Source organism: Sarcophilus harrisii, chromosome 2, assembly GCF_902635505.1.
Source record: "Sarcophilus harrisii chromosome 2, mSarHar1.11, whole genome shotgun sequence".
NCBI classification, from domain to species: domain Eukaryota; kingdom Metazoa; phylum Chordata; class Mammalia; order Dasyuromorphia; family Dasyuridae; genus Sarcophilus; species Sarcophilus harrisii.
The window spans coordinates 554,384,321-554,409,087 of record NC_045427.1 but is presented as its reverse complement, the minus strand read 5'-3'; the positions used below and the strand labels follow the sequence as shown (position 1 = coordinate 554,409,087).

Below are 24,767 nucleotides of genomic sequence, written 5' to 3'. Positions count from 1 at the left end.
TTTGATAAGGCAAGAAAATTTTATAGATTTTTACATGTGTAGTCATGCAAAACATATTTCCATATTAGTCAGTTTGCAAAAGTGAATAGACCAAAAAAAATCTCAAAAAAAAATTTAAAAAGCATGCTTTCATCTGCATTCAAACACTATCAGTTCTTTGTAGGTAGATAGCATTTTTCATCACAAGTTCTTTGGAATATTGCTGAGAATAGTTGTCATTCTCAATTGCCTACTGTACAGTATTGCTGGTACAATGTGCACTGTTCCGTTTATTCTGCTCATTTCATTTTGCTTTTTGTTCATATAAATCTTAACAGGTTTTTCTGAAAGCATCTTGCTCGACATTTTTTATAGCATCATAATATTCCATCATAATCATATCAACTTGTTCATTCATTCTCCAACTAATGGGTATACCTTCAATCTTTAATTTTTTACCACCACAAAAAGAGCTGCTATAAATATTTTTTGTATAATTAGGTCCTTGTCCTTAGTCTTTTTAGGATATAGATTTTGTAGTGAAATTGCTGGATCAAAAGGTATATGTAGTTTTATAGTCCTTTTTGCATAAGTTGTATATACTTGTAAATGTGTGTGTGTGTGTGTGTGTGTGTGTGTGTGTGTGTGTGTGTGTGAATACTTACACAAATATATACAACTGGGGCAGCTAGGTGTGGTGCAGTTGATAGAGCACCAGCCCTGGTGCTCATTAAACAAACCAACTGTGTTATAAAACCCATGTCATCTGTATAGAGGCCCAAGTTCAATTATCAAATGAACAGTGGCAGTGTTTTGCTTTTTATTCTTGCCTTTGTGCTTGTCCTTTAGCATAGTGCCATGGTCATAGTAAATTTTTGAGTTGATGGTTGCGTCAGTGAATAAAAGTAGACTGATAACTCCAGTCCCTCATCTGCTGAGTTATACTATACTGCCACTTAAGAATTACAAAAGTTTTGGTTTTAAGATAGGCACCTAGCTTTCTGAGAAACAAGAGCTTTGTTTTTCAAAGATTCTAAAAACAAAGTTAATGTACAGTCACTTTAATTAAAATATATCCAGAGGCCCTGAGATACTGGACAATTACAAATAAGACATTGTTACAAATACAGAAAGAATCTTTAATTAAATTAAAACATTATGCTGTTTTTACCAGTATGTCACTGAATTTCATTGAATATTGCTTCTAAAATTTGATGTTTTATGGATTGTTCTGATTTGTGATATTTTTGTATCTTGTAAAATTTCTCTTTCAGAAAATAGAAATAACCAGTAAAGCAATTGTAGAGCTTCTTGCAAAATGCACTGAGTGTCTGCAGCCAAATCCAGGTAAAGTTAAGAAATGTCATGACATCTTTTTTAACATTTCATCTAAGATCAAACAATGTTATGGACCTTTTTTTTTTTTTTTTAATGAGCACACCATGAATACATTGAGAATAGGAGGGAACTTTAGAGGTTACTCTTATCATTTTATGGATAAAGAGACTAAAATCTTGCCCAAAGTCACATAGGTAGCACATGGGAATGCCAGGGTTTCCATCCAAATCTTTGAACTCTAAACTGAGTACTCTTTCCGTAGACTTACTACACTGTCTTTCTTTGCTGAGGTTTCTGAAGTAGGGCATTTTGTGTTCCAAGTATTTGATAAAAAATTTAGAAAATGAAGACTCTCTTACATGCTGAGTAATTTCAGAGAATATATACTAATCAGATGAGAAGCTTGGTAAATGCCAAGTTAAATTTTGTGTCTTCATTTCAATAGGGATTCTTTGGTATCTCTGCCAAGTAGAGTGTTATAGCATGATGAAACAAAGGTGTTTTTATTGAAAGATTTTAAAGAGAGGATACACAGCTCTTTATTCAGTCTTGCTTCCTGTCGATGAGCTGCATTTGCTGAAGTCCTGTGCCAAAAGTAGGAGTCTGAAGTAATGAAGGCTCATACTAAGAGATTTACCTATTATTGAAGATTTAAGAAATTTCTGTTTTGCAAGACAGCTGATCTTGTTTAGAATATGGTCCAAAATAAAAGTAAATCAATAAAGGCATGAGGAGATCTTCTTGCCTCAAATGAACTCCTTTACTTAAGTTTATTAGTTTATTACATATAATTTAGTGATATGATCTTTTTGTTTGCTAGAAGTCTTTTTTCCCTTTACTTCCTGGCTCTCACCTGTGTTCTGTTTGGTGAGATTGGTTTTAGAAATAAATCACTTTTGGTTAAGTGATGTGCCATTAAATAATATCACCTGCAACAAATTTCTTCCATCAGTACTTTGTGTCCCAAGTTTGCTGTTCTGCAGATTGATATTCATGCCTTTATTTCCTCTCACCTGGACATCTGCAATAGCTTCTTATGTGTTTTGTTTTGTTTTAACCTATAAAATCATCCTCTTTGCTAGGTCTGAAATAATCTTCCTAGTTCAAAAACTAGTTCAGAAGCCAGTAGGCTTCTGACAAGATAAAACACAAACTGGAATTCAAAGCTTTCCAGTCTAGATTTCCAAATTTACCTCCGACCAAACTCATATGTTAATCCTTTGTTCTAATCATACTAGTCAACCCTTAAACCACAATATTCTATGCATTCCATTCTCTATACTTTTACTCATGCTATTCTCCTTGTCTACAATGCTGTTTGATATCCTTTTTATGTTTTTAAGTTCCATTCTTCTTGTGACTTAGTTATATTCTACTTTAGTCCATTGAAGCCTCTCTCACCTCCTAGCTCACAATGACTAATGATTTCCCAATTTTCATGATTTATTCTTATTGTATTCTTGTGTATGTATATAGGGAGAGATTCTTAAAATAAAGATTAGTTTCCATTTCATAAACTCACATACTCCCCCACCCCCCAGTATCTTTATGTTGTAAATGTGTCATTTTTGCAATCTCCATTTCCATCTTGAGGGTAGAAAATATGGCTTTATTGCTAATGCCAAACACCTTGCCTAATTAGGTAGATTTATTTTTTTGTTTTTATGATGATGACAAATCAGATTGACACTTGTGCAGGGCCTTGAGCTCCAGTATTTTATCTCTGACACCTGAAAAAAGGCCAGAAGCACAATGTTTTGATTCAACTAGCTAAGAGAGGAAGTTGCAGAGCTTAAAAATCTAGGACCAGGACATAATGTTGTATAGAGTTGCTTCTTATTCTTGATTTTGATCCTAACTTTAACATTGTTCAGTTTTTTTTAAAAAATCTTTTTCGATTACATGTGAAAGCAATTTGACAGTTTTTTTTTTTAAACTTTGAGTTCCAAATTCTCTTCCTTCTTCTCTTTCCTCCCATCCCTTAGGATAAGCCATTTGATATAGACTATACATGTGCAATCATGTGAAACATTTTTCATTATCCTGTCTTTGCATTAAAACATTTTCTTAACTTTATTATCTTATTTGTATTAGGGACAAAAGAATATTGCTTTATTTTTTCGTAAACAAGGCTTATTTAAATTAGTGTTCAGGTCCATGGAAGTGTGGAGGTAAAGGGAAAGAAGAGAAAAAAGATGATGTCTGCTGCTTGGGTGTGATATATAATGGGATATGATTCACTTTCAAGTGATTTTGCAGTTTTAGTTTAAAATTTTTTCTTTAAAAGGAAATTACATGTTAGCAGGTAGTTAGTGAAATCATGTACTGTTATGGAGTTAAATTCATCTCATTTTAATTTGTCAGAAGGAAAAACTCTTTCTGTCCATGGATCTTAGTTTCTCAGACTTCGATGCTTAGCACTAGAATTATTTTTCAACATTTTTTATTTTGTTTTTTGAAGCATGGGAGTCTAGTAGGAGAATAATGATTATATGAATTTATTAATTATTAACTGTGTGGGGCCTTCATTATGTTTGGTATACTTTATAAAACTATTTTCTGTCCTTGTATATACATGTCTTCTTTGCCTTTAGCTTAGTCAAGAATCCAAACTTTTATAACTTGAATTGAAACAGATCATTTTGTTTATATCAGGGGTTCTCAAACTACGGCCCGTGGGCCAGATGCAGCAGCTAAGGACGATTATCCTCCTCACCTAGAGCATGAAGTTTCTTTAAAGACCCACAAAACAAAGTTTTTAGTTTTACTGTAGTCTAGCCGTCCAACAGTCTGAGGGACAGTGAACTGGCCCCCTATTTAAAAAATTTGAGGACCCCTGGTTTATATAGTTGAGCGTTTATCTTTTTATCTTGCCTGAGTCTTAAACTTGCTTCCAGTGTGATACTATAATTGTATTTGATTTATCATGCATTCTGCCTTTGTACGTTTAAAGAATTACAAATGACCATATTTTTAAGCATATAGAGTGAAGCTTGGAATGTGGAATACTATGTCCAGACTCAAAGGGCAGGTTCTAACCTCAGGATACCCACAGCCTGAAGGGTTACTAGGAGAGTCTATGCTGCGATATGGAACAGAGCTTGGAGAAAACTCTATGTTTGGTAAGTATGCTAGATACCCTTGATATCTAAGTTTGTTATTTTGGGAAAGGTTGTAGTAAGTTTCTCTTAAGTTAATATACACAGATTTGAAAGGCAATTTGAAAGACAAGATTTAAAAGAGCATATCAGTATAGTGCATTGTCTTTAGTATTTATGGTGGGATGCAGATAAGGAATGCAGAGTAATGTTTTGTGGAGAACAATTTATATCTGTTGATTCTTAATGATGTTTACACATTTTTAACATGGCTAGCAAAACTAATGTCACAAAATTTAAGGGTGGCAAAATTTCCTATCATGGACACAGGAACACTATGGTTCATGCAGATTTTTTTAGCCTGTTGTCTTGCAAGCATAGTCCTATGGATTATCTACAAGATGTGCTAGGTGAGCCATGGGAACGGGGGAAGTAAATATTAGAAACTCTCTTTTAATCTTGAAAAAGAAATTGAGCTTTATTAACATTGAATATATGGATTGACATTGGTACCCCCACTCAGTCCCTATATCTGATGGCTTATTAACCCTCCTTTCCTTCTCAGTGGGAGGAGGAATGTAATGCATATAGGAAACAGTTGGTAGCTCACAGAGGGACTGAGCATGTTTAGAAGGTGGGACTGGTTTGGACTATAAGTAGAAAGCTTTTTATGCTGCTTAGATTCTGTATTCATTTTGTTCAAATGACAGAAGTAATTTAATAAACCTGGCTCCTCATTAAGCAGGATTGTTTCCATTTATCTCTTCCTGCCTCCAGTTGCGGGAAGAGATCTGTTTCAAGAGTGTTTCCTTGTCAGAGATAGATGGGACTGTCTCAACATGTACCTCACATTGAGGTCATTTGGTCCATGCAACCCTTATGAAGGTGATGTGGTCGATCCTTTGGCTAGAAAGCAGACATATAAAGTTGATTTGCAGCAGGAAGATTCTAAGGAGTTATATCATATTTGAAGGGAGAAGGAAGGACTTGAAGTTTCTGGGTATGAACTACAGTATGGAAACCACAGCTTCCTTGGGTACATCCTATTTGCATCACTCAGCACTCCCCTTCTCCCTTCCTCATTCTATTAAGGTTTTCATTCAACAAGCATCTACCATTATGTGTCAGGTACCTTACCTTCAAAGCAAAACATTTTCTTGGGAGGGGGGAATGGGACAAAAATCCATTTTAGCTAAAAATTACTATAAAAGAGTAAAGAATTGAAGAACTTCTCATCATGAGATAGGGCAGTATGTGTTCTAGTGGTTTCAGGTAAAGTGTGTGAAATATGATCCATGTAGGTGTAGGAAGAAAATAGGAGAATTTCTATTTTTGATTAGTTTTTAATCTTAAGAAGACATTAAAGTTTGCTAATATTTATATATATTGATCCTGGTGCCTTCACTTAATCTATATATGTCATGCAATCAGGTATCATATTAGCCCTCCTTTATTTCTAGATATGTGAACACAGGTAAGGGCTATAGACAAAAAAGAAGGGGATGTAGAAAGATAGATGCTTCAATTTTACATTCTAATTTAGTGGGTGGAGAGCAGGCTAGAGATGGAGTATTAACACCTGGGTGAATCTAGAAAGGCCTTTTATAAGAGGTGGTACTTTTAAAGGATTAAATATTTAATATATGTATACATATATGTGTGTGTGTGTGTGTGTGTATTTAGGGAGTATAATGAGATATAGAATAAAAACAACAGTTTTCTCACTATCTTATTTTAAAAAATAGTCTTTTGTAGGGAACTATTGTCTGTAAATCTTTCCCATTTCAATTATGACAGCCATTAAAACTTAAATGTTGAAATAAACTGAACTTTAAACCAGAACTTGTAATTGCTATATCTACAATATCTACAATAAAAAAAAACTATCCATATTCATAATGATTTTGCAAATTTATCTTTTTGGTGTGAGAAAAGTTTTGATACTATTAATAAATAAAATTGGAATTATTTTTAAAATTTTGTCCTCAGAGGACTGTTTTACCCTGTTCTTCCTGTAATACCATATTGCCTCTTTATAAGAAGAAACTGTAGCTTTCTAGTACAGCTGTGAGTTGGTTATAATGGATAAATAGACAAGTTTTAGTTTTAGATGTGAACATGCTCCTCAGAAGCATTATCGGGGAAACACAGGTATGGGGTAGAAAAGTTCTGTTCATGTTCATCTATAAAGAGGTAAGGGCTTCCAGGAAAGAAAACTAAGAAAAAAGTAGTCATTTGCCTAATTAAGAGAGAACGTTAAGAGAGAATGCCTTCATCCAAAGCTAGTTGAAGCTGGTGGTGGAGAAGAAAGAGGCTTTTTTATAATTCCCGGAAGGATATGGTCTTGCCCATTTTCAAAATAATATAGTTTTAGCTGTAGCAGGCCTTGGGGGCCTAGGAATCAGATGAGAAATAGGCTCCCTCTCCAATTAGTTGTGGAAAAACCTTGTTTCAATAACTGGCACTGGTGTCCAATGAACAAGATCCATTTTGCCTTCTTGAGGCAAACCTGGGAAGAAGGAGAATTGGTCCTTAGAGGGAGAGAGAGCACAGGATTGCTCAGAAACATCAGCTACACAGAAGATGAGATTGTGAGTTTAAATATAGATGTCCGGGTGAACCTTAGACAACATGCTATTTCAAATTGTTTACTGCAGTTTTAGCCCTTTGAAAGGGGGGAAGAATATTAACAAATTAAAAGCACCTGTTTGACCTTGGTGTTTTGTAAACTTACTTATTGCTTTGTTTAACTGATTTTTTTCAGCCATTTTGGGATGTGTACTATCTCTTTCCCTACAACATCACCACCAAATGAGACCATCCTGCTAACAAAAACACATTCAAGTGGATATGTGATCTCACAGATAGGGGAGTCCCTTTCACAGATGCAAATCACAGCCTAGCATTTTTGCCTATCCTATGCAACTCCAGTCCTTGTCCTTCCAAAAGCTCACTACGGGGTAGTGTAATTAGTGTTAGAGCCATACTTCCCCTTTTCCTGACATCACAAAGGCATAGGTAAAGTACTCCTGCTGTCCATTCTGTCATCCTTTGTTCATATTGTGTGAATAGTTCACCTTCTCTTTGTGTCATATAATTCTTTGATGATATTTACTTATTTTCTCCAGGGTTCCTTGGTGGTTAAACACCTACCATATAACTTTTATTCACCTTTTTATGTGATACTTATCATAAATTTTTTTCACTGATATTCTGGGTCTTAAAGCCATAGGACAATACTGGTAAAATGCTAGTATTGGGGGAAAAAAAAGGGGCCTTTGCTTTCATGGATTGTGGTTAAAGAGCTTTGTTAATTTCTCAAAAAGTATTTGGGCCTATTCTTCCTTTTGAACTTTGGCCCCATCTATATTTTTTGGTCTAGATATATTTATCAGTAAATGGTGGTCTATTGAATAAATATCCAGATTCATGTTGAAATCTAGCCAATAGACATTTTTTAAAATTAAATTTTACTTTTTCAAGTTATAAAGCATTTTCCCCATCCAACCTTTTCTTCCTTCCACTATAAAGCAAAAAGGGAAAATAAAACCCTTGTAATAAATAAGCATTGTCAAGCAAAACAAATTCCAAGGTTGACCATATCCAAAAATGTATATCTCATTCTACATGATACTCTATCATCTCTCTGTCAGGATATGGTAGCTAATTTTATCAGTCTTATGGAATTGCTTACAATTCTTAAGTCATTCAAAATTGTGTTTATGTCAAAGATAACATAGTATAATTTTTTCTCCTACTACTTCTCATTTCATTCTGTGTCAGTCCATATATCTTCTCAATTTTTTTTTCTGAAACTGGCTTTTATTTCATTTCTTACAACACATTATCATTTCATTACATTCTTATACAGAATTTTTCAAGTCTTTTTTAAATTGATGGATACTCACATAACTACTATGAATATTTTTGTATATATTGGAATTTTTCCTTTTTTCTTTGATTCCAATAGGGCATAGGTCTAGTGGTATTGTTGAGTCAAAGGGTACACACATGTTAGTAACTTTAAGGACATGATTCCAAATTGCTTTCTATAATGACTGTACTTTTTTATAGTACTACCAATAGTGTATCAATGTGCCTATTTTCTTGTGGTCCCTCTGTGTCATTTTCCTTTCTTCCAACTTGTAGTTGACTACGACCTATAACCTTATATTTGTTTTAATTTGCATTTCTCTATTAGTGTTCCATAGCATTGTTTTTCATATGACTATGGATATCTTAGATTTGAGAACTGTCTTCCACTTATCAATTGAGGGAATAGCTTTTATTCTTATAAATTCAAAATTTAAAAGAGAAACTTTTATCAGAGAAACATACTCTAGAAGCTTATTTATTCTGTGCCTGTTTCCTACCGCCCAGAATTATCTGTTCTTAAGAGAAAATAAGACTTCACTGTCCACAGGGAATCCTTCCTCAACTTGGACTCTTTGTTAGCTCTCTTCTATTAGAAGCTAATATCTTTGGGGAGCATATGGCACTTAGGAAGCACAGTGGATAGAATTCTGGTCTTGCAGTCAGCAATACCCAAGTTTCAGTGCTGCATCAGATACCTACTTAGTAGCAATGTGATGCAGTACAAGTTAATTTAACCTCTCTAAAACACAATTTCTTTATCTGGAAAATGGGGATACTAATAGAACCTCCTTTATAACACTGTAAGAATTAGTAAGATGACATGTAAAGCCTCATTCAAACTTAAATGTAGGCTATTTTGTACCTTATCTAATGTTTATTATCAGAGGATCCCTGAACAGAATGATTTCTACATTTTCCAAGGATTCTATATGAAATACCTTGATATAAAAGAATCTATAAAGTGGCATTCTGCTCTCCAAATCAAATGAATTTTCATAATCAGTAACCAACAATTCAATTAAGTAAACATTTATTAAACACCTAACATATGCTAGGTATATATTTTTTATATATATATATATATATTATTATTATTATTATTATATATTATATATATACATATATATATGTATATATATATTCCATATCTTTTTATTAATTGTGAGATGAGATAAAAGAAGGGGAAGGATCCACATGCAGAAAATCTTTGTAGCAGCCCTTTTTATATAAAGTTGCAATGAACTGGAAATTGTGTGGATGCCTATAGTTGGGAAATGGTCGAATAGGCTATGGTATATGAATGTAATGGAATATCATTGTTTTATAAGAAATTATGAGCAGGCTAATTTCAGAAAAGCTTGGAAAGACTTATATGAACTGATGCCAAGTGAAGTGAACAAAACCAAGAGAACATTATAAACAGTAACAACAAGAATATATGATCATCAACTGGGTGGACTTGGCTCTTTTCAACAATGTGGTAATTGAAGGCAATTCCGGTAGCCTTGAGATGGAAAATGCCAATCATATCTAGAGAGTAAACTATGGAGAATGAATATGGATTAAAGAATAGTGTTTTCACCTTTTGTTGTTAATGTTTGTTTTTCTTTCTTTTTTTAAATTATATCTGTTTATTGACAGAACATAAGCATGGGTAATTTTTGTCCCTTGCACTCACTTCTGTTCCTCCCTCAACCCCCGCTCCTAGATGGCAGGCAGTCTCATACATGTTAAACATATTAAAGTATATCTTAGATACAATATATGTGTGGAGATCTGTACAGTTCTCTTGTTGTGCAAGAAAAATTGGATTCAGAAGATAAAAATAACCTGGGAAGAAAAACAAAAATGCAAATAGTTTACATTCATTTCCCTGTGTTCTTTCTTTGGGTGTAGCTGCTTCTGTCCATCCTTGATCAATTGAAACTGAGTTAGATCTTTTCTTTGTCAAAGAAATCCACTTCCATCAGAATACATCCTCATACAGTATTGTTGTTGAAGTATATAGTGATCTCCTGGTTCTGCTCATTTCACTTGGCATCAGTTCATGTAAGTCTCTACAAGCCTCTCTGTATTCATCCTGCTGGTCATTTCTTACAGAACAATAATATTCCATAACATTCATATACCACAATTTACCCAACCATTCTCCAATTGATGGGCATCCATTCAATTTCCAGTTTCTAGTCACTACAAAAAGGGCTGCCACAAATATTTTGGCACATACAGGTCCCTTTCCCTCCTTTAAGATCTCTTGGGGATGTAAGCCTAGTAGTAACACTGCTGGATCAAAGGGTATGCACAGTTTTGAGGATTGTTCCAAATTGCTCTCCAGAATGGCTAGATCCATTCACAACTCCACCAACAATGTATCAGTGTCCCAGTTTTCCCCCATCCCCTCCAACATTCATACTATCTTCTCTTGTCATCTTAACCAATCTGACAGGTGTGTAGTGGTATCTCAGAGTTGTCATAATTTGCATTTCTTTGATCAATAGTGATTTGGAACACCCTTTCATATGAGTAGAAATAGTTTTAATTTCATCATCTGAAAATTGTCTGTTCATATCCTTTGACCATTTATCAATTGGAGAATCACTTGATTTCTTATAAATTAGAGTCAATTCTCTATATATTTTGGAAATGAGGCCTTTATCAGAACTTTTAACTGTAAAAATGTTTTCCCAGTTTATTGCTTCCCTTCTAATCTTGTTTGCATTGGTTTTGTTTGTACAAAAGCTTTTTAATGCCATATAATCAAAATTTTCTATTTTGTGATCAATAATGATCTCTAGTTCTTCTTTGGTCACAAATTCCTTCCTCCACAAGTCTGAGAGATAAACTGTCCTATGTTCCTCTAATTTATTTATAATCTCATTCTTTATGCCTAAATCATGAACCCATTTTGATCTTATCTTGGTATATGGTGTTAAGTGTGGGTCCATGTCTAGTTTCTGCCATACTAATTTCCAGTTTTCCCAGCAGTTTTTGTCAAATAGTGAGTACTTTTCCCAAAAGTTGGGATCTTTGGGTTTGTCAAACACTAGATTACTATAGTTATTGACTATTTTGTCCTATGAACCTAACCTATTCCATTGATCAACTAGTCTATTTCTTAGCCAATACCAAATGGTTTTGGTGACCGCTGCTTTATAATATAGTTTTAGATTGGGTACAGCTAGGCCACCTTCATTGATTTTTTTTTTCAATAGTTCCCTTGAAATTCTTGACCTTTTGTTCTTCCATATAGCTGCATCCCACACATTTTTGGTATTGTCATTTTCTTGGGTGAAATTATTAAATATGTCTATAATTTGCTGTTTCGCCCAATCATTCTTTAGGATGAAATTATTTAGTTTCCAATTATTTTTTGATCTATTTTCCCCTGGCTTTTTATTGAATGTAATTTTCATTGCCTTATGATCTGAAAAGGATGTATTTACTATTTCTGCCTTTCTGCATTTGAATTTGAGGGTTTTTATGTCCTAACATATGGTTAATTTTTGTATAAGTTCCATGAACTGCTGAGAAGAAAGTCTACTCCTTTTTCTCTGTTTAGTTTTCTCCAAAGATGTATCATACCTAACTTTTCTAGTATTCTATTTACCTCTTTGACTTCTTATTTGTCTTGTGGTTTGATTTATCTAATTCTGAGAGTGCAAAGTTGAGATCTCCCGAATTTAGATGCTACACCATTTGGTGCATATATGCTTAATATTGATATTGCTTCATTATCTATGCTACCCTTTAGTAAGATATAGTGCCCTTCCCTATCTCTTTTAATTAGATCAATTTTTGCTTTTGCTTGATCTGAAATCAGGATGTCTACTCCTGCTCTTTTGACTTCACATGAAGCATAGTAGATTCTGCTCCAACCTTTACTCTGTATCGCCCTGCTTCAAGTGTGTTTCCTGTAAACAACATATTGTAGGATTCTGCTTTTAATCCAGTCTGCTATCCACCTTCGCATTATGGGGGAGTTTACCCCATTCACATTTATGGTTAAAATTACTAATTCTGTATTTCTTGCCATCTTGTTAATCCCTGCTTGTGCTTTTCTCCTTTCCTTCCCCCTTACTTTCCTTCCCAGTATTAAACTTGTAAGCACCACTTGCCTCACACAGCCCTTCCTTTTTAGAATCCCTCCCTCCACTTTGGAATTCCTCCCCTTTTCTTACCCCTTTTCCTCACAATTTCTGTATTCCCTTTCACTTAGCTTACTCCTTCCCTTTTCACTTTTCCCCCACCCACTTTTCAATGAGGTGGGAGAAGTTTCTCTGTAAATTGATGTCTAATATTTTTCTCTTTAAGCCAGTTCTGATGAAAGATACACACTGTGTTCATCCCCTTCTCTTCTTTCCCTCAGATATAATAGGTTTCCTTTGCCTCTAAGTGAGATGTAGTACCCCCGCTTTACCCTTTTTCTGGTACAATTTCCTTTCCATCTCTAGTTTCTTTTTTATATTATAACTGTAAAACTAAATTATACATGTGTTCTTTATGTATATTCATAACAGAAATATAGTTCCCAAGATTTCTTTTTACCTTTTTATGTTTCTCTTGAAGCCTGTATTTGGAGGTCAAACTTTTTGTTTAGTTCCAGTTTTTTCATCAGAAATAGATGAAATTCATCTATTTCATTGAATGTCCATCTTCTTCCCTGGGAAAAAATGCTCATTTTGGCTGGGTAAATTATTCTTGGCTGTATACCAAATTCCTTAGCCTTTTGGAATATCAGATTCCAGGCTCTTCAATCCTTTAATGTGGATGCTGCTAGATCCTGAGTAATCCTTATTGTGGCTTCTCTATATTTGAATTGTTTTTTTCTAGCTGCTTGTAGTATTTTTTCTTTGATCTGATAGTTCTGGAATTTAGCCACAGTATTTCTTGGAGTTTTGATTTTGGGGTCTCTTTCAGTAGGTGATTGATGAATTCTTTCAATGTCTATTTTACCCTCTATTTCTATAACATCTGGGCAGTTCTCTTTGATGATTTCCTGGAAAATAGTGTCTAGGTTCCTTTTTTCATCATAATTTTCAGGAAGTTCAATATTTTTCAGATTATCTCTCCTAGATCTATTTTCCAGGTCTGTTGTTTTCCAAAGTAGGTATTTAACATTTTTCTCCATTGTTTAATTTTTTTGGTTTTGCTTGACTGATTTTCTTGGTGTCTCCTTGAGTCATTTGTTTCCATTTCTTCAGTTCTGATTTTCAGTGAATTATTTTCTTCCCTTACTTTTTAAATTTCTTTTTGTAATTGTCCAATTGAGTTTTTAAGTGAGTTATTTTGTTCTATGGAATTTTTTTTTCATTCCATCAATTTTATTTTTTAGAGAGCCATTTTCTTTTCCCAATTCACTAATTCTGTTTTCCTTGGAATTGTTTACCTTTTCCAATTCGCTAGTTCTGTTTTTCAAGGATTTGATTTCTTTATCCAGTCGATCTTTAAATGAGTGGGATAGCTCATCTAGATAGACCCTTTTGCCAAGCTTCCCTTTCCTTCCCCCCCCCCTTTTTTTTTTCTAACTCTCTTGTAAGAGTTTTTAAATTTCTTTTATGAGAGCCTTGTGTGGTGGGGATCAGATCATATCCCCCTTTGGAGATTATCTGGAGAACACTTTGTTTTTGGTATCCTCAGGGTTTGAAGTCTGCTCTCTATTCGTATAGAAGCTATCTATTATTAGAGCATGCTTTAATTTTAGCTCATTTTGACAAAAAAGAATAAAAGAAAACAAACAAAAAAAAAAAAAGGAAATGTGGTCTGCTTTTTGGGCTGTGTGGTGTTACCAAGTTTCCTGTACAGATTAAAGGAAGTAGCACTGAGGCAGCAGTGGAACAGCAATGGCTGTGCAGCAGCCACTCTCTGAGACTCTGAGAGTGTACTGAGTCATTTTCGGTGCTGGGTGGGTGTGGTCAGATTCTGAGAGACCCCAAGGTTTTGGGATTGAGATCTTTATTCCCTGTGTTTGTAGCTTCTCTGCTGATCTACTGGCTTGCTGCCAAGGCAAAGAAGCTTACACTGTGAAGAGTTCTACCCGTAAGTTTTCTCAAGACTGTGACTACACTCTGCCGCCCCTCCAGTCTGCTCGTTGTGAGCTGCCTTCTGTGCTTTTGCTGCCTGCCTGCAGTCTGTGCCTGCTCTAACCATCCCTGCTCTAACCATCCCTGCCCTAACCATCCCTGCCCGTGAGCAAAAGCAGACCTTTTCTGGTGAATTTTGAGGACATCTTCTGTTGGTAATATATTCATGGGTTTTTTTCAGTCAAGCACTAATTCCAAGGCCAGATCATGAAAAAAGTAGTCTGAGGACAAGGAAGAGCTTAGATAGATGCATGTGTCTTCTCCGTCATCTTGGCCAGAAGTCCCCTTGTTTTTCTTTCTCATGGATTCCCCCTTCCCCCCCCCCCCCCCCCCCCCCCCCTTTGATTTAAATTTTTTTTTTTTGTACAACACAACAAATACGAAAATATTTTTAAAAGAATTTCACATATTTAACTTATATCAGATTGCTTGCTGTCTTTTTGGGAAGAGGTAAGGGAGGGAGGGAGAAAAATTTGGAACACAAAGTTTTGCAAAAATGAATGTTGAAAGTGTATTTGGGAAAAAAATACTATTTTAAAATTGTGAGGTGATAAGGATTTGGTCCTTTGTAGTCAACCATTTGGAAAAGTCTGCTTATTACTTCCTTGTGCTTTTGTTAAGAATGCCTTCAATTCATGTATGTATATGTGTGTGTGTATGTGTGTGTGTGTGTATATATATATATATATATACACATATATCTGTCATCAAGATTTTGTATATATTAGAGATGAGGCATTTAAGTTGGTAGTTTCTGGTGTTCTTTTGATTACTGTATTTTGGAATTCAATATTAATTTCTTTTCTGTCTCATTGGTATCTTCCTGTCCTTCAGGCAACTTATTTATTGGTCCTTAAATGTTCTCCCAAATTGTATTTGGCTTTCAGTATAGGTTTCCATTCTTTATACTTGTTTCAACTTGACTGCTTTATCCATCTTTGTTAATTTCTGCCTCTTTATATCTGATTGACTGAAATCATCAAACAGAAATCTATTATCGTTCAGGTATGCTGGTTCCATTCTGTTCTTCATACATTAAATGGTGCTTTCTTTATTTTTTAGCTAAATCTTTTCCTTTTTTTTTTTTTAATTATTATTCCACATTCTCTCTCCCCCTGTCTTAATCCCAAACACCCTCCCAAATTTTCATCTTTGAATATCTTTAGCATGGCTTTGTTTGGTTAATATTATCTTGTCAAAAAAAGAAAAAAAATCACTGAAGGATAACATTCCTTTAAAGAAAGTGCAAAAAGATTTCTTGGATATCAGTTTTTTATTTGAGTTATTTGATAACAAAAATTTCCATTATTTATATTTTACTTTATACTTGCTGTACTGGTTTTGTTCATGGAAAAGCTTTTTAATCTTTTGTAGTTTAAATAAGAATTTGCACCCAGGTAAAAATCATGAAAGGTACTTTCTTTCCTTTCTCTTCTTAATTTTTCTTAAATATTTAATTTGTGTGTCTTCCTGGGTTTTAGACAATGTACTGGTGGGAGCTAGTTTTCTGCTAAATTTTTCTAGTGTCTTGTTGGTTCTTGTTGAAGAGGGAGAACTTTCTCCACTAGTGTCTTGTTGGTTCTTGTTGAAGAGGGAGAACTTTCTCCACTAATGTGTCCTTTGTCAAAGATAGAACAACAGAGATCAGTTGTTTTTCTCTTACTCATCTATTTTCTCATCGGTTTCATCAATCCTACTTTTTTGTTTTTTTAACTAATGCCAAATAGTTTTGGCAATTAAGACTTTCTTATACAATTTGAAATATTAAAAGTATTATGCCCCCTTCATTAATATTTTTCTTTTATTATTTCCTTTGGGATTCTAGACCTTTTACTCCTCCAAATGATTTTTAAAAAAAATTTAATTGAATTTTGCCAAATAATGCCTTCGTAGTTTGACATAGTATTGAATCTATAAGTTAATGTAGATGATGTTGTCATTTTTTGTTGGTACAGCCCAAGGTTTATTCCTTTACTTAAATTTTCTTTTATTTTAATATGATGTTTGTAATTATTTATATAACTCTTAACTGTGACCTCACGAATTAGTTCAGAGATTGGTAGCATTTTGTAGTTATTTTGAAGAAAGTTCTTTTTCTAGCATTTGCTCTTGGCTTTTAAAGTTGCTAAATAAAAATGCTGATGATTTTGTGGATTTATTTAGGCTACCTTTTTATTGAAGTAGAGTTAATGAATTTTCTTAGTAAACCACCTGTAAAAAAGCAATATTTGATGTTTCAGTATTTATTAAGCTGCCTATTTTTAAGAATTGACTTACTCAAGAAAATAAAACAAAATGATTAAGTACTAGTCTAATGGAATAAACAAAATGAATAATTAAATCTGAAGTTTCCTAGTTACCTCATTTCATATATTTGGTGAACATTTAGAAAATATTAAGCAAAATGTTACAGCAAATAAGAATCTTTTTTATTTGGGGCTAACAGTATCCATCTCACACAGTCAGACTAAAACTCCTTTAAAAGGACAGAAAAGAAACAGATCATTCTCTGGGAATCCAGAGAGCATTCATTGCTCAACTGACCCTTTCTTTTCTTTTTTCTAGGTCAAGCATTATTGGATTTTGGTGAATCAATGAAGTTGTTAGCTGAAGTGAAAAACTCTCTTGATATCAATGTGAAACAAAACTTTATTGAGCCACTACAGTTATTACAAGAAAAAGACCTAAAAGAGGTTGGGGTGAGTTCCTGAGCAGGAAATGTGGGTTTATTTTAGTTTTTAGTGAATTATTTTTCTTTAGTTACCTTTTTTAGTTCCTTTTGTATTTGGATAATTCAGTTTTTAAATGAGTTGTTTTGTTCTATGGATTTTTTTTTTTATTTCACAAATTTTGTTTTTCAGGGAGTTGTTTTCTTTTTCCATTTTGTCAAATCTATTTTATAAGGAGTTATATGCTTTTTCCATTTCACGAAATCTGTTTTGTAAGGTGTTTTCTTCAGATAATTTCTGTTTCCTTTTCCAATTCCTCTTGCAAAGTTCTCATTTCCTTTCCCCATTTTTCTTCTAACTCTCTTTTAAGATCCTTTTTGAATTCTTCCAAGAGAGCCTTGTGAGATAGGGACAAATTAATCTCAGTCACCCTTTGGGGCTTCATCTGGAGATGATCTGCTTTTAGTATCCTCAGGGTTTGAAATCTGTTCTTCTATTTCTCCATAAAAACTATCCATGGGGGGCAGGTAAGGTGGTGCATAGGAAAGATCTGAGTCCTGGAGTGAGGAGGACCTGAGTTCAAATCTGACCTCAGACACTTAACACTTCCTAGCTGTGTGACCCTGGACAAGTTACTTAGCCCCAATGTCTCAGCAAAAAACCAAATCAAACCAAAACAAAAAAACCTATCTATGGTCAGAGTTATTTTTAGGTTTTTTTTTTTTTTTTTTTTTTTTTTCATTCTTTAAAAAAAAAGGTTGAGGTCCTCTTTTAGGGCAAAGGGGAGATTATCCAAGCTTCCTCTACAAGCGACAGTGGCTCCACTGGGCTGGTGCTACCTTCCAGTGCTGGGTGGGCATGGTTTAGATCCCAATATTCTGGGGTTTAGGGGCTCACTATTTGCCTTTTGTATTTGTTTTGGATATCTTACAGCTAATTTGATGATCTACTAGCTTGCAACCAGGACAGAGTAGTCAATACTGCTGTAGATTCCTCCCAGTAGATTCTCTAGCATGTACCCTGGGTTTCTGCACTGCCTGCACATTGACTTGTTTCCCTCCATTTTCATCAAAACAGATCTTTTCTGAAGTTCTTCCAAAATATCTTCTGCTGGAATTTGTTGCAGTCCAAATGTTTGTGGGTTGTCACTCCAAAACCAGTTCAGAGTCTGGATTTGATGTTAACTTGAGGGACATAGGAAGAGCTCAGAAAAAGACATGTCTCCTCTCTGCCATCTTGCCTTTGTACTTCCCCCCTCCATTTATTTTACAATGATGTTTTTATTTAGTCATTAACTTTTAAACAGGAAGGACTTGGTCAAAGTATCATTTTCTTAAGTACCTAGTAACAATTCAGTTAAATTGAACAGTTTTGGGACTCAGATAAACTTGAAAAAAAATTGTTTGTATGTGTAGAATTAAATTAGTTATCTAGCAAAGAAAACTCCAAAGCCCAGTCTTATTGCCCCACTTGGGGCCCATTTACTATAGTTAATGTTCAACTTCTTCTACTTTTCCTGTATTTATGTACCAGTCACTTTTTAGGTATTACTTCTCATTTGTTCTTTGTGTAGGATAGGATTGGAAATATATTAGAAGGAAATATGTAGCATTGCTTTTAGCTCTTTAGTTCTAGCTGTCTAGATAATTCAAAATATATCTCGCTACTCTTATCTAGCACACATTTCTCTTTATCGTTTTCAAAAGAATAGCATTACATTGCAAAAATAGCTCAATGGTATGTACAGTATTTAGTGTGCTTTGCTAAAATACAGGTAATATATCTCTAGAATTTTCCTGATCAGTCAGCCTCATAAACTTGTCAAAGTCAGTGAAATCAAATTTTTCCCCTAGGCAGAGAAAATGGAATCAAAATCTGAGTTAAGCAGTTTTTCCATCTCACTGCCTTCTGGCATAACAGTTCTTTTCCATTTTGAGGAGTGTTTCTGCTCCTTTTCCTTCAAGTACAGCTTTAAGTAGTCCCTTTTTAGGATTTCTTTGGTAAAGATACTGGAATAGGTTGCCATTTTCTTTTTCAGTTCATTTTACAGATGAGGAAACTGAGGCAAACAAGATTAAGTGACTTGCCCAGAATTACACTGCTACTGTTTGTCTGAGACTGAATTTAAATTCAGAAAGATGGGCAATCTTGTCTCCAGATCTGATGCTCTATCTGCTGCACTTTAGGAATCATCTAATCTAATCTCATTTTGTAGATGAAGAAACTGTGGTCCATAAAAATTGGGCAAGTTAATTTTGATCTAAAATTAGGCTTGGACTCTTTATCATTGTGATTATAACTTATTTGCACTTTGATTTCACTTCATCTTGATGAGAAGTGAAGAGATGAATTTCAATTAATTTCAGTTTATCTGAACCAATGTTTATTAAGTACCTGCTAATTCTAAATCACTGTGCCAGTTGCTAGTAGTACATAGACTAAAACAAGAATGTCCATGCACTTAAAGACTCTTACTTTTTTTTAAATAGCTTTTTATTTACAAGTTACATGGATGAGTAATTTTACAGCATTGACAATTGCCAAACCTTTTGTTCCAATTTTTCCCCTCCTTCCCCCCACCGCCTCCCCAGATGTCAGGATGACCAATACATGTTAAATATGTTAAAAGTATAAATTAAATACAAAATAAGTATACATGTGCAAACCATTATTTTGCTGTACGAAAAGAATCGGACTCTGAAATAGTGTACAATTAGCCTGTGAAGAAAATCAAAAATGCAGGTGGGGAAAAATATAGGGATTGGGAATTCAATGTAATGGTTCTTAAGACTTACATTTTAAAAGCACATACAACATATACACAGATCAGTATCCCTGTATTTTGTCCACCTGCATTTTTTATTTCCTTCACAGGCTAATTGTACACTATTTCAAAGTGCGACTCTTTTTGTACAGCAAAATAGTTGTATGGATATGTATACATATATTGTATTTAACTTATACTTTAACGTATTTAACATTGTTAGTCAACCTGCCATCTGGGGGAAAGGGTGGCGAGAAGGAGGGAAAAAGTTGGAACAAAAGGATTTGCAACTGTCAGTGCTGAAAAATTACCCATGCATATACCTTGTAAATAAAAAGCTACAATAAAAAACAAACAAAAAAAGAAACAATCAACAGGTTGATTTCAGAGAGGCCTGGAGAGACTTACATGAACTAATGCTAAGTGAAATGAGCAGAACAGGAGATCATTATACATGGCAACAATAAGACTATAAAATGATCAACTCTGATGGACATGGCTCTCTTCAACAAAGACATAATTCAAACCAGTTCCAATTGTTCAGTGATGAAGAGAGCCATCTTCACCCAGAGAGAGCACTGTGGGAACTGAGTGTAATTCACAACATAGCGTTTTCACTGTCTTTGTTGTTGTTTGCTTGCATTTTATTTTGCTTCTCTTTTTTATTGGTTTAATTTTTCCTGTGCAGCACTATAATTGTATAAATATTTATATACATATATTGGATTTAGTATATATTTCTACCATGTTTAATTTATATTAGACTACTTGCTATCTAGAGGAGGATTTGGGAGGTGGTAGAAATTGGACTACAAGGTTTACAAGGGCTAATGTTGATGAATTGTCCATTCATATGTTTTGAAAAATAAAAAGCTTTAATTAAAAAAAAAAAAGATCAAGGGAGGCCTTCATGAAGAAGGATGGCATTCAGAATCTTGAAGGGGGAGACAAAGTGAAAGTAACAAAAAAATACATTCCATGGGGGAGACTAATAATCTAAATTCTTCAGATGTAATGGAAAGAACCCTAGATTTGGAGTCAAGGTACCTGGGCATGAATTTCAGCTTGTTGTACACTGCTGGTGGGATCCTGGTCTGTTTGGAACTCAATTTTTTCATTTGTAAGAAGAGGTCTGTATTAGATGACCTTGAAAGTCCCTTTTGTCTTTAAATCTGATCCTGCTTAATGATTGGCCCAGTATAATATTTAACAAAAATGTTTCAGTTTTGCTATGTTTATTTGGTTAGTAATTATCTAGAGTAAAATTTCTGCATATCAGCCAAGCTGGAGAGAAATGAGTAACCTTCAAATTAGGATTTCTGGTCAAGATTTTCCTAGGTGCTATACTTTTGTTGGATGCCAAAAGGATTTAGCTACTTATACTTACACATGTCTATTCTGTTATTTCATAAGCTTCATTGTACTTTCCTTTATGTTAGATGTTGAAAGACATGGATCATGCCTTTTATGCCTTAGACTTGGGGAAAAATAATTACCTTTTTTCACAGAATTGTAAAAACACTTGACATTCTCTCATTTTTCTCTCAGTATCACTTGAAAAAGCTGGAAGGTCGTCGTTTGGACTATGATTATAAGAGACGAGTTAGTAGGATATCAGATGAAGAATTACAAAATGCAATAGGAAAATTTGAAGAGTCAAAGGATTTGGCTAGAAAAGGCATGAATAATTTGTTAGAAAATGATGTGAGTATGACATTTCAACTATTTAAAACAAACTTAAGAGACTTAATAGAATTTTAATTAAATGATTTATTATATAGAGATATATTCTCTGTGCAGAGGGAGAAAGGTAACTTTAATATCCTTATGAACACAAAGTATGTAGTACTTGTTAGTAATTTGGAATTGTTTCATTGTTGTGGTCAATTCTTGTGACTTCAGAAATTCAAGAAATTGGAGTACCTTGGGAACCCCTTGTTTAGAATCAAGATCATATTCTTAAGTCTGTTTGAGTAACCTGTAGAAGGTGAGAGCCAGGGAAAAATCACAGTGTTTTCTTCTCTTCTTTTACATTTAGTTATTTATGAGTAAAAAAAAAAAAAGCTAAAATAAACTCTATATATGGCCTTTGAAGGGAAAAGAATTTACCAAAAGTCCAGTTGCTGCTTGAGAGAAGAGACAGTATTTGCTTGCACTGGTGTCGACTAAAGCATCAGGCTTCCTCCTCTGTCTATTTGTGGTCACTTGAAGTCACTACATTGCCCATTCAAGCAGCCCTAGGAGTTAAGGGTCCAAGGTGTTGTTCCAGTTCTCCAAACTTGAGAATTTAGAATCTCTGGTTCCCATGTTCAGTTTTCCTCTAGATTTGTGGAACAAGTGGTTTTTTTTCCCCCTATAGGATATATGTGCCATTTTGACATCAGCTCTATACTATTAGAAATGAAGCTTTTAAACAAAAATGATTTATTAAGTCAAGCCAACAAGCGTTTAGTAAATCCCTACTTTGTTAGATATGATGCTAAGTGCTAGAATTTTGTAGAATGACTTTGCCTACTGTTTGTACTACTGCCAAGTCAGAAAACTTATAATGAGTAAACCAAATTCATATAAATCCATCAAGTGCCAGAAAGTCACTTTACCTTTCCCTTTGTTTACTTTTTTCTTTTTTAGAGGGACAAAAAAGGGAATTTCCTCCCCATCTCATTGCTTCTCAGGGTTTCATTTTTTTTGTTTTTGTTTTTGTTAACAGTAGTAAAAATTAATACCATTATGGCACATGGATGCTTTACAGAATACTTTCTTTTCTATATTCTTTGGAAATATTACTATTCTAATTTTATAGATGAGGAAACAGGCAAGTGCTTTGCCCAGGTCACATAATAAATATCACATGGAGGCAGCATAGTATAGTAGATAAAATACTAGACTTCAAATCCTAATCTCAGTCATTTCCTAAATCTTTGACCCTGGGCAAGTTGCAACTTTCTGTGTCTCAGTTTCCTCATCTTTAAAATCAGAGAGTTGCACTTAAGTCCAAATACATTTTGAGTTTTTAATCTACATTTTAATCTACCATATCACCTCTCCTTGTTGGACTTGGCATATAGAATGTTTCATTGCTATCATTCTGTTATGTCTGACTCTTCAAGATCCTTGTTGGGTTTTTCTTGGCAAAGATATTGCAGTAATTTGCCATTTCCTTCTCCAGCTCATTTTATAGATGAGGAAACTTGAGGCAAACAGGGTGAAATGACTAGTAAGTATCTGAGGCTGGATTTGATTCCATGCCTGGCACTCTATCTGTTGTGCCATGTGGCTGTTCAGAAAATGTTTCCTATCACAGAATTATTAGTTTAAGACTATTAACTTGAAAAGATACATTGTTTATAAATGCTGCCATCTAGCTTGTGTGTGGGCAAAGGCCTGCATTGAATATAAAGTAATTTACTGTTAAATTTGACTGGCAATTAGCCCAGCTGTAGGATTCCTTCCCTAATTGTCAGTAAAATTAATTCATTAATGAATTTAGTCATTCATTTCCAGTTTTTCCAGAATAAAGTATATCAGCTTTCTGAGAATGAGAGAATTCCTTTTGTGAAATTGTAGCTATACAGCTTAATTTCTCCTTTTTTACTTCTAATAGAGAATGAAATATAGGCCTCAAATTCCTTAGGCTAGATAATAATAGGTTTTACTCTTTAATTTTTGACTTAGCTTTCACTGTAACCTAGGTACTTTGGCACTCCCACCTTACTCTTAGTAGGGCTTATCTATAAGCTTCATTAGAACTTACTGAAATCAGATCTCTCCACCCCATCCTTGCCTTTGTTTCTTTTTTACTTTATAGAGTTAGAAAAAATAATAACAAATTTCATCTGAAAGAACAAAAGATCAAAAATTTCAAGGGAATCAATGAAAAAATTGCAAAGGAAGGTGGCCTTCCTCTTTCTCTCTCTCTCTTTTTTTAATATTATAAAGCAGTGGTCATCAAAATCATTTGGTATGGCCAAGAAACAGAGTAATGGATCAGTGGATCAGGGAATAGTCACTGACTATTGTAATTTAGTATTTGATAACCCAAAGACTCCAGATTATGGGATAAGAAATCACTATTTGACCAAAATTCCTGGAAAAACTGAAAAATAATTGGGCAGCAATGAGGCATTAACCAACCTGTAACACCCTATGCTAAGATAAGGTTGAAATGAAATTAGACATACTTAAAGTGTGATTCTGTAAGCAAATTAGGAGAACAAAGGATAATTTGCCTCTCAGATCTATGGAGAAAGAAGGAATTTATGGCCAAAGAAGGACTAGAGAACATCATAAAATGCAAAATGAATAATTTTGATTACATTAAATTAAAAATTTTCACATAATCAAAACTAATGCAGCCAACATTAGAAGGGAAGCAGAAGCAAGGAAAAAACTTTTATAGCCAGTTTTTCTGATAAAGACCTTATTTCTAAAATATATAAAGAATTGACTAAAATTTACAAGAATACAAGCCATTACCCAATTGATAAATGGTCAAAGAATATGAACAATTTTCAGATGAAGAAATTAAAGCATTTCTAGTTATAAGAAAAAAAATACTATTGATTAGAGAAATGTAAATTAAAAGAACTCTGAGATACCATTTCACATCTTTCAGGTAGGTTAAGACGACAGGAAAAGATAATGATAAATGTTGGAGGGGGAAGTGGAAAAACTGGAATATGAATGTATTTTTGATGGAGTTGTGAAATGATCTAACCATTCTGGAGAACAATTTGGAACTATGCCCAAAGGGCTATAAAACTGTGCATAACCTTTGATTCAGTAATGTCTCTACTGGTTCTGTATCCCAAACAGATTATAAAAGAAGGAAAAGAAGCCACATGTGCAAAAATGTTTGTGGCAGCCCTTTTTGTAATGGAAAGGAATGTGGATACCCATCAGTTGGGGAATGGCTGAAAAAGTTATAATACATGGATATAAGGGAATATTATTGTTCTACATG

At 34.1% G+C, this 24,767-nt stretch overlaps 1 protein-coding gene across 8 annotated transcripts in view; it reads left to right on the top strand.

Moving 5' to 3' along the window:
* SH3GL3 (SH3 domain containing GRB2 like 3, endophilin A3) overlaps positions 1–24,767 on the top strand; it is a 118,409-nt gene that overhangs the window by 78,346 nt on the left and 15,296 nt on the right. For 5 of the 8 annotated variants that reach the window (XM_031955668.1, XM_031955662.1, XM_031955665.1 and 2 more), the window contains 4 exons: positions 1,254–1,326; positions 4,296–4,439; positions 16,937–17,070; positions 21,353–21,508. In XM_031955668.1, coding sequence (XP_031811528.1) covers positions 1,254–1,326; positions 4,296–4,439; positions 16,937–17,070; positions 21,353–21,508 — 507 coding nt within the window. Of the gene's footprint in view, positions 1–1,253; positions 1,327–4,295; positions 4,440–16,936; positions 17,071–21,352; positions 21,509–24,767 lie in introns of those variants that run through there. The other 3 variants (XM_031955664.1, XM_031955667.1, XM_031955666.1) reach the window with 3 other exon arrangements.